The following is a 12290-nucleotide window of genomic DNA, read 5'->3' as shown; positions in this document are numbered from 1 at the left end:
TGTTGTACCACTGAGCTACACCCCATCACTCTTTATTTTTTGAGACAGGGTCTTGCTAAAGTGAGGAGACTGACCTGAAATTTGCAGTTTTCTTGCCTCAGCTTCCTGAGTCTCAGGGATTGCAGGTGTGCACCAACACACTTGATGATTTGTGACACTTAATCTGTAAGCATCTTGACCTTTTGGGTCCTTGCCAAAACAGAAACACATCAAACAGTGGTCTTTAATTAAAATGTAAAAATTTAACACTAAAGTAGAGAGAAGAATTGAATGAATCCCCATGAACCCCCACCTACTTACAATAAATAACAGCATTTTAGTAATTTCTTTGCACCTGTCACCATCCCCTGACTCCCACCACACCAAACTCTCACCCTGCTAAGCCTTTTTATTTCCTGGGTTTTTTAAGTGTAGAAATCACTTCAACACACACCTCTGAGAGTTAAGGACATTTTTCTTTCAGAACCACAGAGCCATTATTGCAGTTCACACAACTAATGTCCACATTCACATTTTCCTGTTTGTCTAAAAATGTCCCCTTACATTTAGTTGTTAGGTCTCCAAAGTCTGTTAAAAACTAACAATACAAACTTTTTTTTTTTTTAGATTATTGTAGATTTACATGCAGTTGTTAAAAAACAAACGAACAAATACAGAGACCCATTTACCCCAGTGACTCCAGTTGTGAGTTTTGTGTAACTGTGGGACAGGGTTGCAACCAGAATATTGTCAATAGTGTAGTCAGATGCAGATCCCTCTCTCCCACACCCGCTTCTCCTCCATCCTGTCCTTAATCCCTGGCAACCATAAATCTGTTCATATCTGTAATTTTAGCAGTTTTTAAAATCATAGCATGTAGCCTCTTGGGGTTGGCCTTTTTCAATCATCTTCATTCTATGGAGATTCATCTGGGTTGTTGTGTATCCATAGTCATCCGGGTTATTGTGTATCCATAGTTCGTTCTTTTTTTTTTTTTTTGGCCTAGTGCTGGGGATGGAACACACAGTCTACCACTGAGGTACATCCCCAGCCCTCATTCCTTATCATTGCCAAGTGTTCTGAGATGTGCTTGGACCACAGTTTATTGAATGAATCATGTTGAACCAATTGCTTGTTATAGGACTTTGGGGCATTTCCAGATTGGACCATGACAGATAAAGCTGTTGTGAACATTGTGTGTGGGATGTTATATGAACACAAGTCATTTCTCAGGGGCAGATGCCCAGGACAGGAGTTGGTTGTGTATCGTTGTGTATTTAGGTTTTTAAAAGAAACTGCCCAGCTGTTTGCCAGAGCTTACCTTTTCGTGTTCCCACTGGCAGTGGAAGAGTGGTCTGGTTTCTCTGCATCCTCACCAGCATTTAGTGTTGTCATTTGTATTTTAACCACTTTGATGGGCTTGAAGTAGCTTCTCACTGTAGCTTTAAATTAAATTTCTCTGCTGGGGCTGGGGATGTGGCTCAAGCGGTAGCGCACTCGCCTAGCATGCGTGCGGCCCAGGTTCGATCCTCAGCAGCACCACATACCAACAAAGATGTTGTGTCCGCCGAGAACTAAGAAAAAATAAATAAATGTTAAAATTCTCTCTCTCTCTGTCCCCCTCTCTCACTCTCTCTTTAAAAAAAAAAAAAAAAAAAGTAGGATTGTAAGATAACTAGCCATTGTGCTGTTTCTCCTGCCTAATATCTCTAGCCAGTTACCTTTACCCCTTTAAAAAAAAAAATAAATAAATTTCTCTGCTGGTTAATGATGTTGAGCATCTTTTCATATGCTCATTTGCCACCTGCGTGTCCTCTTTGGTGAAACGTCCCTTCATTCCTTTTTCCCGTGTTCTGATTGGTTGGTTTGTGGTGTTTTTTTTTTTCTTTTGTTGAGTTTTGAGAGTTCTTTATGTATTTTTGTTGTATTTATTTATTTACTTTAATTTGGAGGGTAGACAAGAGATGCCCTTTGTTGACACTTTCAAATATTATTTTGTCTTATTTTTTTTTTAACCGTCCTAGAAATTGACCCTAGAGACTAGTGCTTGCTAGGCAAGCACTCTATCACTGAGCTGCATCTGCAGACCTTTTTAAAATTTTATTTTGAGACAGCGTCTTGCTAAATTGCCAAGACTGGCCTCAAACTTGCGATCCTCCTAACTCAAACTTCTGAGAGGCTGGGATTACTGGCCTTTGCCACCATCTTGGCTGAGTTTGCATATATTTTAGATGCTAGTGCTTCACTGGATATGGGCTTTGCAAATATGTCTTTATATTCTGTAGCTTGTGTTTTCATGTTTTTATATAGGTCTTTCCTTTTATGAATTGGGCTTTTGATATCAAGTCTAAGAACTTGTTACCTAACCCTAGATCCTAAAAATTTTCTCCTATAATTTTTCTCTAAAAGTTTTATATTTTTGTGTTTTTTGTTTAAGTTCATGATCCACTTTGAGTTGATTTGTGTATAGGGTATGAGAAGTGGGTTGAGCCTTGTTTTCGTCTGTGAATGCCAGTTGCTCCAGCACCATGCTTGAAAAGGCCGACCTCAGTCACATGTTGTCTCTCATCTGTGGAAGCTAGAGGACAGAAGGCAAGAAGGCAGTCTGGGAGGGGATCGGTTGTCATGAAGATATAGGAAAGGGCAGTGGTAGAGAAGTAGGAGGGCACGAGACGGGGGGAAGGGAAAGGAAAAGAAATATAGAAGGAATTTAATAAAAGCATGTTCTATACATGTTTAAATGCATCAAAAGGAAGTTCACCTTTATGTATATAGAGAAATACCAATCAGAGGAGAATAAACGAGTGAAAGGAAAATCAGTAGAGTAGAAAAGAGAGAAAAAGGGGATTGAAATCAAATTCCTTGCATGTATAATTTTGTCAAAAGGAACCCAAATACTATGTATAATTATAATGCTCTAATAAAAAAGGAGGAGGAGGAGGAGAAAAGGCTCTCCTTCCTCCTATATGGCTTTTATATCCTAGCCAAAAATTGATGAAGAGGGCTGGGGATGTGGCTCAAGCGGTAGTGCGCTCGCCTGGCATGCATGCGGCCCGGGTTCGATCCTCAGCACCACATATAAACAAAGATGTTGTGTCCGCCGAGAACTAAAAAAAATAAATATTAAAATTCTCTCTCTCTCTTAAAAAAAAAAATCGCTGAAGAAGGCTGGGTGTCAGGCTTAGTGGTGGGGCACAGGCTTAGCGTGTTCTCCCTGGGTTCCATCCCATCACACACACACACACACACACACACACACACACACACATAATCAGTTTGGCATGTTTTTATGGGTTCTCTGTTCTGTTTTGTTCTCTTGCTCTGTGTGTCTCTTCCCCTGTAGTATTATAGCATCTTGACTGCAGTAGTTGTTTATCTTTAATTCAGGTAGACTAATTCCTCCTGCTTTGTTCTGTGAGTGTGTGTTTGTGTGTGTGTGTATGTGTGTGTGTGTTTCTCCCATAACTTTATTGAGGTAAAATTAAAGTACACTAAATGAACATGTTTGAAGTATGCAATTTGATCAGTTTGACATGTATAACTAATAACAATCAATATGCAAAGCAGTTTTTAAAAATTTGAAATCATGCAGACTGTGTTTCCTGCATGATTTATTACATAAGAAATCAATCACCAGCTTTGTTCTTTTTTTTTTTTTTTTTTAATTTTTTTTTTTTTTTAAAGAGTGAGTGAGAGAGAGGGGGACAGAGAGAGAGAGAGAGAGAGAATTTTAACATTTATTTATTTTTTCTTAGTTCTCGGCGGACACAACATCTTTGTTGGTATGTGGTGCTGCTGAGGATCGAACCCGGGCCGTACGCATGCTAGGCGAGCGCGCTACCGCTTGAGCCACATCCCCAGCCCCCCAGCTTTGTTCTTTTTCAAAAAAATTTTTTTTGATGTAGGAAAGTAATATAATTTACTAAAATGCATCACATGAGTCTATATAGAATAACAAGCATACATAGTCCAGTCCTTATTATAAATGGACTTTTCTGACTCAGAAGTTAATTTTCAGTAAGAGGACTCTGATGTTGCCTTAATTTTGTTGAAATTGAAGTGAGAATATTCTGACTTTAGATCAACAACTTGGTCTGTCATCTACTGCTTTAGCAGAAAGCTATTCTAACCAAAAACTCATTATTAGAAAGAATGTGTTAGCTAGATGGCCATTAATAAATAGTAACATAATCATGTGGAGTTCAAATAAATGCATTTGCATATCATATAATACATTAAATGATGAAGTCAGATCTCCCCCTCCGCCACCCCTCCACCCCACCCTGGGATTTTTTCATTTACTCAATTTTCATTTTAAAAAGGCACTTATTTTCTCTGGCTTTCAGAGAATTCCTGAATCTTCTTTAGGTCTTTTAGTACCTAAGTGTGAGACTACAGTGATCTTCATTTATATTTCAGCTATAAGCTAAATCTAGAAATAGACAAAATATCACCCATTAAGCCCTTTGCTTTATTAGCAAACCATATTGTTGATATAGTTTTTTTTTTTTTAAGGGAAACTAAAGACAGCATTGTATTAGGGATTTTTTGTTGTTGTTGTTAAAGAGAAACTAAAGACAGCATTGTTCTTACAGATAGGGAAGAATAAAAGAAGTCAATATGATTGCAAAGAATGAGAAGGGCCTTCTACTCAGGAGAGGAGGAGAGGGGCATCCCTACAGAGCTCCTTGACCAGCAGGAGGGCTGCATCTTGAAGCTGGTGGTAGAAATGGCCGGTGGAGCAGCAGACACACGTGTGGCTTTTGGTGTAAGGAGCAAGAGAGCTTTGGAGTTCATGAAGTCACGTTGCCTCCATTCTTGTCATGCCAATCTGGCTTCTAACCTACCCAACCTGGCCACCCCGTCAGGGACTACTTTCATAGAGGGGACCAGTGATCTCCATGCTCCTACTTCCAGGGATCAACTCCCTGTTATCTGACCCTCTCCTCAGTGTTTTACACAGGTAGCTACTAGCTTTTGCCACAAAGATTTATCCTTCGGTTTCCATCATTTCATGTGCTTCAAGTTTTCCTCTTTTTTTTTTTTTTTTTTTTTTGAGAGAGAGAGAGAATTTTTTTCGGCGGACACAACATCTTTGTTGGTATGTGGTGCTGAGGATCGAACCCGGGCAGCACGCATGCCAGGCGAGCGCGCTACCACTTGAGCCACATCCCCAGCCCCTCAAGTTTTCCTCTTACCTCTTTCAAAGTTGTTTTAACCACGTGCTTCCTCCACCTCTATATAAATTTTGGAATAATCTCCATATTTACAAATTTTTCTGGAAACTGGGAGGAATCATGCTGACCTGCTGTAAAGGGTGCACACAATTCAACTCACATTGCCCTCCAGAAAGACCAGGCTGGTTGACATTCCTACCTGCAGGTTCAAGCTGGCACAACAATTGTCTTTGCCAGACTGACAGCAAAAACTGGCACCACGTTTTTATTTGTAATACAAGTTGAGCATCTCTCATCAGAAATCCCAAAACCTGAAACACTGCAAATTTTGAAATTTTTTGAGTGCCTACATGATGCCACAAGTAGAAGTCGTACACCCGACTCCTGTGGCTGTCAAAGTGCAATGCACTAAAAAATATTTTGTACAGTTACTGAAGTCTGTGTATAAGGAGCATGTGAAACATTAAGTGAATTTTGTGTTTGAACTTGGGTCCCATACCCAAGATACTTCATTATGTACCTATAGATGTTCTATCCCGAACATTTTGGATAGGGATACCCAGCCTGTACCTAAATTACTAGTGAGGTGGAACATTTTCCACCGAACATGGCACATCTCTTCTGTCTGAGTTGCTTTTATCTTTTGTTCATTTTAATTTTATTTCTTTTGGTGCTGGGGATTGAACTCAGGGCCTCATGCATGCTGAGCACACTCTCTGCTACTGTTAGGATCCCAACCCCTTTGTTTATTTTGAATTGAAATGTCACCCAGGATGATATCTGTAATTCGAGCGATTATGGCAGTTGAAGCAGGAGGATTACAAGTTCAAGGCCAGCCTTAGCAATTTAGTGAGACCCTCAGCAACTTAGTAAGACCCTGTCTCAAAATAAAAAATAAAAGGTCTGGGGATGTAGCTCAGTGGTAAAGTGCCCTTGACTAAATCCTCAGTTAATTTTTTTTTTTTTTTAAATGTCTGTCTTTTCCCCTGTGATCTTTCTACAAAGCTCTTTCTTACTTCCTGGGTCTTCTCTTCCCAGGTAATGTTTTTCTTACCTCTAGTTCTGAAACTTCTGATCGTGAAGTTGGAGAGAACTGTTTGGTCTGGGGGCAGGGGGTGGGGTGAGACATTCCCCAGTGTTAGATATTATAGAGTTAAGCCCAGTTCTGCCATGTGCTGGCTGTGTGACTCAGCTGGGTTTCCTTACCCACAGACTGCAGGCCAGCTTGCCCGGAAGGCTGAGCATAGCCGCAGTGAGGGTTGTGAAAGCCCCACAGGGAAGTCAGAGGGGAATGTAAAAAATGCAAGGCTTATTAAGTGAACACTTGTCCAGGCTGTGTTTTTGCATCAGCATCTGCTATTCTAAGTAGCAACTTAGATCAGGATATCTGGTGGTGTTGTGCCTTACTTCCTGCAGAACTTGGTAGAAGCACTGGAAAACAGCTATGAAGGTGTCTCAGCTTTCCTGGGGAAATGGCGGACTACACTGGTTTTCAAGATGACTTGTGTGCACAAGTCAGGTCTTGCACTTTGACCTCTTCCGTTTAATGAACCATCACATCGTCCCACATGTGCATTTTTGCAGGCCAGCATGCCCATGAGACTGTCCTGGGTTCAGCACCCAGCTCCATCAAGCCTGGGCTGTCTTTGCAAAGTATGGAGGAAGTTAGGGTCCGACTTCAGAGCCACACAGCCTGGGTGCTCTTCCACCTTTGTCATTCCTTGCTTGTTTGACCCAAGGCAGGGGAACTTCCATTTTCCCATTTGTAATTTGGTGCTAGCAGTAATGCCTGCTCCATATTATTGGGAGAATTAAACAAAGTACTGGATATAAAACGGTGAACATTCAGCCAACGTGAACCACCATTTATCAAGACAAGGGATTACAGTTACTTTTGTAGAAGTTTTAAAATGAAATTACTTAAAAAATGTCATAAGCCAGATGTGGTGGTGCAGCCCTATAATCCCAGTGATTCCAGAGGCTGAGGCAGGAGGATTGCAAGGTCAAAGCCAGCCTGGGCAATTTAGTGGGATCCTTCCTCCAAATAAAAAATAAAAAGGGTTGGGGATGTAGCTCAGTGGTAAGCACCTCTGGGTTCAATTCCTAGTACCACACACACAAAAAAAAAACAACCCCCCCACGGCGCCCCCCCCCCAATACCAGCTCACACACACCAAAGTTAGTTTAGAGAGTTAGGTCTGATAGTAGCACCTATAGTCCTGCGTACTTGGGAAGCTGGGAGAAAAAAAATCCATGTTTGAAATATGGTTTCTATTGAATGCCCATTGCTTTTGCACCATGGTAAATTGGAGAATCTTAAATGGAGCCATTATGAGTTGGGAACCATCTCTACTTTCCAGACAGGGGGGAATTTGGCAGGAGATAACCAGGCATAAAGACTGGGGAGGAGTTCTGCCCTTGTCTAGGTGTGCCAAGCCATGTGGGATTAGGAGTTGCTAGAACACAGTCCTCTGAGGTTTTCCTTCTACCATGGTACTGCTGGGTTCTATCTCAGGCCGGTTTTCTCCCAGGTTAAAGTCACTCATGCAAATTGTGGCATCGTAAAGCCTTCCCAACAGAAGGATGTGAAATTGTTTGATATGTCCCTTCTCTGTCTTCCTGCTTGTGAAATGTTCCTAGGTTGCAGGATAAATGAGAGGCTGTAGGAACTTTGTGTTTTCTTTCTTAGTCTTTTAAGACATGAAGGGCATCTGAAAGGCCGAGCTGAGAGCTACACGTGGCACCTCATCAATAATTCAGGCACTGCAGAGGCTGAGGTGGCATCTTCCTTGTGCAGTTGGCTGGCAAAGGAGAGCATCACCCCAGGGATGGCTCTGTCATACTTCCTTCATTCCTCAAGCTGTCACCCTGCCACTTGCAGCCTCTTACACCCAAAGTCTTGTTGCCTGGCCCATTCCCTCTCCACCTTTGCCTTGAGCTTGACCCTGGCTGGGCTGGATGTGGGTGGACAGCCAATGGGGGCCCTTTCCCACCAGCTGTAAGGCTTGCTTTTGGGAGCCCCAGCCTGTGCAGTGTGCTGCTGTGACCCAGTTCTCTGCTCAGGGGCTGGTGAGGCAGACTGCCCATGCCTGGGGGTTTGTGAGGTGAGCAGTGTGCTCACACTCTGTGGCAGTGACACATTAGGGCAGCTTGCAAGTGTGAGTCCACTGTCCTCAGGAAGAAGGGGTATGGGTGAGAGGAAGTGACCTTTCGTGTCTGGTATTTCCCCTTCTCTTCCCTCTTCTGCTTTTGTACACCTAAAATATGTGAATTAAATTAAAACCTCCAGCTGCTGTTACTGTCTCAGGTCACCCAAGCAGATGCCCATCTGGTGGAGCCATCTTTCTTGGTTTTTCATCAGATGTGGATATCTGGGGATTGACACCAGCCAATCTGAAGACTGAATGCTAGAGCAGTTTGGATTGGCCTTAGTGTGGATGGTCAGCTGTCAGAGGGTGGGATCCTGTGCTCCAGTGGCTTTTCCAGACTTCTCAGGGTTTTTTCTCTTGATCGTGAATCTTGTCACACTTAAGCATTTGGGAAATTTAAGACAGATGTTAAAATCTTGTTTGCTCCAAAGGCCGTAACTCCCCCCGCCCCGGAATCAATTAACTTAGAAACCTCTTTCTTGCTTACCATGGAATCTTTAAAAACAAAAACCCTCAACCCTGGAAATGTATTTTAGATTAATGACTCTCATTGCTGGTGGGAAGGGCAACTTTGTCCTCTAAGATGAAGACCTCTGGGGTCTATGAGTCAGTGGTAGGTGATAGGCCATCTGTACCTGGCCACCATCATTTTTTCTGACGTTATAACTGACTGTCGTCTCCTTTCTGCTGGTTTTACTACTCTGAGGAGATATGTTCTGGAAGCTTGCCAGAGTTTTAAACTCAGGAGGTCACACAGAATGCAATGACTGGACACTGTTATTTTTAATAAGGTCCTGAGAAGCTAGGGGTAACAGTCACCCTTGGTCCTTTCCGCACCACTTCCTAGGGACAGTGTCAGGCAAGGCTTTTGGGCTTTGAGGGAGGGAGCTAGTCAGGGGGCCACTTTTCTGAGTAGCTGGAACTAAGGCATGTGCCACTTTATCTTTGCTTTGTCTTTGCTTAAGTGTTTGCTCCTTGGCCTCTGGCTTTTCCATATTGTTTTAGTTTTTTTCTGCCTTTTCAGAATTTTCCCTTTTCCTTTTTTGGAGGTGCTAGAGATGGAACCCAGGGCCTCCTGCATGCTAGGAAATGCTACCCCAGCCCTGCTTTTCGCTTTGCCTCTCCTCTCTGTTTGCAGATCTTCATGCTCTTTTCCTCCTGTTTTCATTCTCCTCCTCCTCCTCCTCCTCCTCCTCCTCCTCCTCTTCCTCCTCCTCCTCCTCCTCTTCCTCCTCCTCCTCCTCCTCCTCCTCTTTCCCCTCCTCCCCCCCTCCTCCTCCTCCTCTTCCTCCTCCTCCCCCCTCCTCCTCCCCCTCCTCTTCCTCCTCCTCCTCCTCTTCCTCCTCCTCCCCCTCCCCCTCCTCCTCTTCCTCCTCCTCTTCCTCCTCCTCCTCCTCCTCCTCTTCCTCCTCCTCTTCCTCCTCCTCCTCCTCCTCCTCCTCTTCCTCCTCCTCTTCCTCCTCTTCTTCCTCCTCCTCTTCCTCCTCCTCTTCCTCCTCCTCCTCCTCCTCTTCCTCCTCCTCCCCCTCCTCCTCTTCCTCCTCCTCTTCCTCCTCCTCCCCCCCTCCTCCTCCCCCCTCCTCCTCCCCCTCTTCCTCCTCCTCTTTCTCCTCCTCCCCCTCCTCTCCCCACTCCTCTCCTGCCCCCCCTCAGGGATTGAGCCCAGGGGCTCCCTACCACCGAGCTACATCCCCAGCTGTCTATTTTTTATTTTGAGACAGGGTCTCACTAAGTTGTCCAAGCTGATCTCAGACTTGCACTCCTCCTGCCTCAGCCTCTGAGCTGCTGGGATTATAGCAGGTGCCACTGCTCCCAGCCTGTACTTTCACTTCTTTGTCTGCTCACAGGTGTTGGCGTCCCCCAGAGGAGCTGACTGTAATCTGGGCATTATTTTTAACCTGAAATGACCTTTTTCAGCATCAATTGCAAGTGATGGATGCGTATTAGTTCAAAGCCAGCCTCCTCCCCTGGTTTTCTTCGTTATGGAAATTGGATAATAGCGTTCAGGAAGTTTTTTTTTTTAATATTTATTTTTCAGTTGTAGATAGACACAATATCTTTTTTTTTGAATTTTTTTAATATTTATTTTTTTTAGTTTTCGGCGGACGCAACATCTTTGTTGGTATGTGGTGCTGAGGATCGAACCCGAGCCGCACGCATGCCAGGCGAGCGTGCTACCGCTTGAGCCACATCTCCAGCCCTAGACACAATATCTTGATTTTTTTTTTTTTTTTTTTAATGTGGTGCTGAGGACCAAACCCAGTGCAGTATTCACACATGCTAGGCGAGCGCTCTGCCACTGCGCCCAACCCAGTCTTTGTTAGAAAGTTTTGAGAAATACTGTGATCCCACTTCGCAGATAATGCTCCTTCTACCTGTTACACTGAGGAAGAAGTTTCTAGCACATGAACTCTGGGGACACGCTCAACCCACAGTGCTCAGTAACTCACACCAATACTTGGGAGCCTTTCGAAGCCAACATTTTAGTGACTCCTAATTCCCTAGCAGGCACTCTTCCTCAGATGTCTCCTTCTCCCCACTGAGGGATGGCCTGTTGAGGTCAGCTGAGAGGTGGGACTTGGGAGCTGTGTGGACTTGGCCACTGGCCAGGATGGATCCAGGCATGCTGTACTTGGCCTTGCTTAGCCGGCTGACCCTCAGTGAGGTGGTTACTTCTCTGAACAGCAGTCTCAGGAACCTGGGGGGCTGGAGTGTGGACTGCCTTCAGTGCCAAGCTGAGTGCTTTGAGTTTCCTGCCTGCTGTAGCGCGAGGGATCACTGCCCAGCTCTCTTCCTGTGGGTGTATCAGTGTGCTTCTCTATGCTGTCACTCAGGTAGCTGGTAGAGGACGGACAGGATAGGTTAGGACAAGACCCAAGGCAGGGAAAGCCAGTTGGCAGCCTGCATGCCAGGTAAGTCATGATCACGTGCAGAAACTCCTGTTCTGCTTTTGGAGCCAGCAGCAGTGTATTTTGGTAATGACGTAATTGCTATCAGGGTTGAGGGTAGGCTTAATGGTACACACTTGAGTCCAGTTGTTCTAGGCTAGCCTGAACAATACAGTAAGACCTCATCTCAAAAAAGAAAGAAAAAAGAAAAGAAAGAAAGAAAACTGAGGTGGAGGTGAGGGGTGATAATTTTTGTTCCAGTGTGTCTACTTTTGACTAATATCTGTGGTTTTGCTTACAGATTCCCACTGGAAATCCACTATATGAATCTTATTATAAGCAGGTAAGTTTAGCCGATGTCTCTCTATTGATTGGTTGACTGGTGCCGGGGTGGAACCCAGGGCTCTGCTCATGCTGAGCAGACGCTCTTCCACTGAGCCACACCCCAGTCAACTGAGTCTTTTTAGGTGAATCAGAGAGTGATAGAACTGAAGCACAATCCCAAACTGATGCCCCACTGACGGGCCTTTTTGTCTTTTTCTGTTCTCTGAATTGTTGTGGTGACCTGCTGCTTACTTCTTGCCCATTTGCTACAGAGTCACCTTCACTCTTGGTCTCCCACTTCAGGTGGATCCAGCGTACACAGGGAGAGTTGGGGCGAGCGAGGCTGCGCTTTTTCTAAAGAAGTCGGGACTCTCAGACATCATCCTTGGGAAGGTAGGTGAAGATGAATAGTGATTTTTGTGGCTGCTCAGAGTCCCCTGATAGATAGAGGCCATTTATCCAGACCCCTGTCCCTGGGGCCCCGCCTCCTGGGCAGTGGCCTGGTTAGTGAGAGTCTCTGGGCACTGAAACTGCTGGATCCAAATGTCTAGACAGCAGCCACCATCTCTACTTAGGTAGTAGACAGAGACCTGGGCACTTTTGGGGTCTTGATAGCTTATGAGTTTATGTTGGGGTGAAATGATGTGATAAGCATTACTGGCTTTGAGGTTGAGTGGACCCCAGTTTCTCCAGGCCCTGCCACCAACTGGCTGTGTGCTCATTGGCAGTGGTTGTCTCTCCTGCAGTGCCAGGCATGGTCACCCCCACCTTGC

General features: G+C 44.4%; 1 protein-coding gene across 12 annotated transcripts in view; it reads left to right on the top strand.

The window, feature by feature from the left end:
- Eps15l1 (epidermal growth factor receptor pathway substrate 15 like 1) overlaps positions 1 to 12290 on the top strand; it is a 98868-nt gene that overhangs the window by 14758 nt on the left and 71820 nt on the right. For 10 of the 12 annotated variants that reach the window (XM_040290317.2, XM_040290322.2, XM_040290316.2 and 7 more), the window contains exons 1-3: positions 4598 to 4747; positions 11495 to 11536; positions 11821 to 11910. In XM_040290317.2, coding sequence (XP_040146251.2) covers positions 4613 to 4747; positions 11495 to 11536; positions 11821 to 11910 — 267 coding nt within the window. In that variant the 5' untranslated portion in view covers positions 4598 to 4612. Of the gene's footprint in view, positions 1 to 4597; positions 4748 to 11494; positions 11537 to 11789; positions 11911 to 12290 lie in introns of those variants that run through there. The other 2 variants (XM_013361829.4, XM_078037749.1) reach the window with 2 other exon arrangements.

The sequence above is a fragment of the Ictidomys tridecemlineatus genome, chromosome 2 (genome assembly GCF_052094955.1).
Source record: "Ictidomys tridecemlineatus isolate mIctTri1 chromosome 2, mIctTri1.hap1, whole genome shotgun sequence".
Taxonomy (NCBI): Eukaryota; Metazoa; Chordata; class Mammalia; order Rodentia; family Sciuridae; genus Ictidomys; species Ictidomys tridecemlineatus.
The sequence above is the reverse complement of the archived record's forward strand: the minus strand, read 5'-3'. Positions and strand labels throughout refer to the sequence as shown.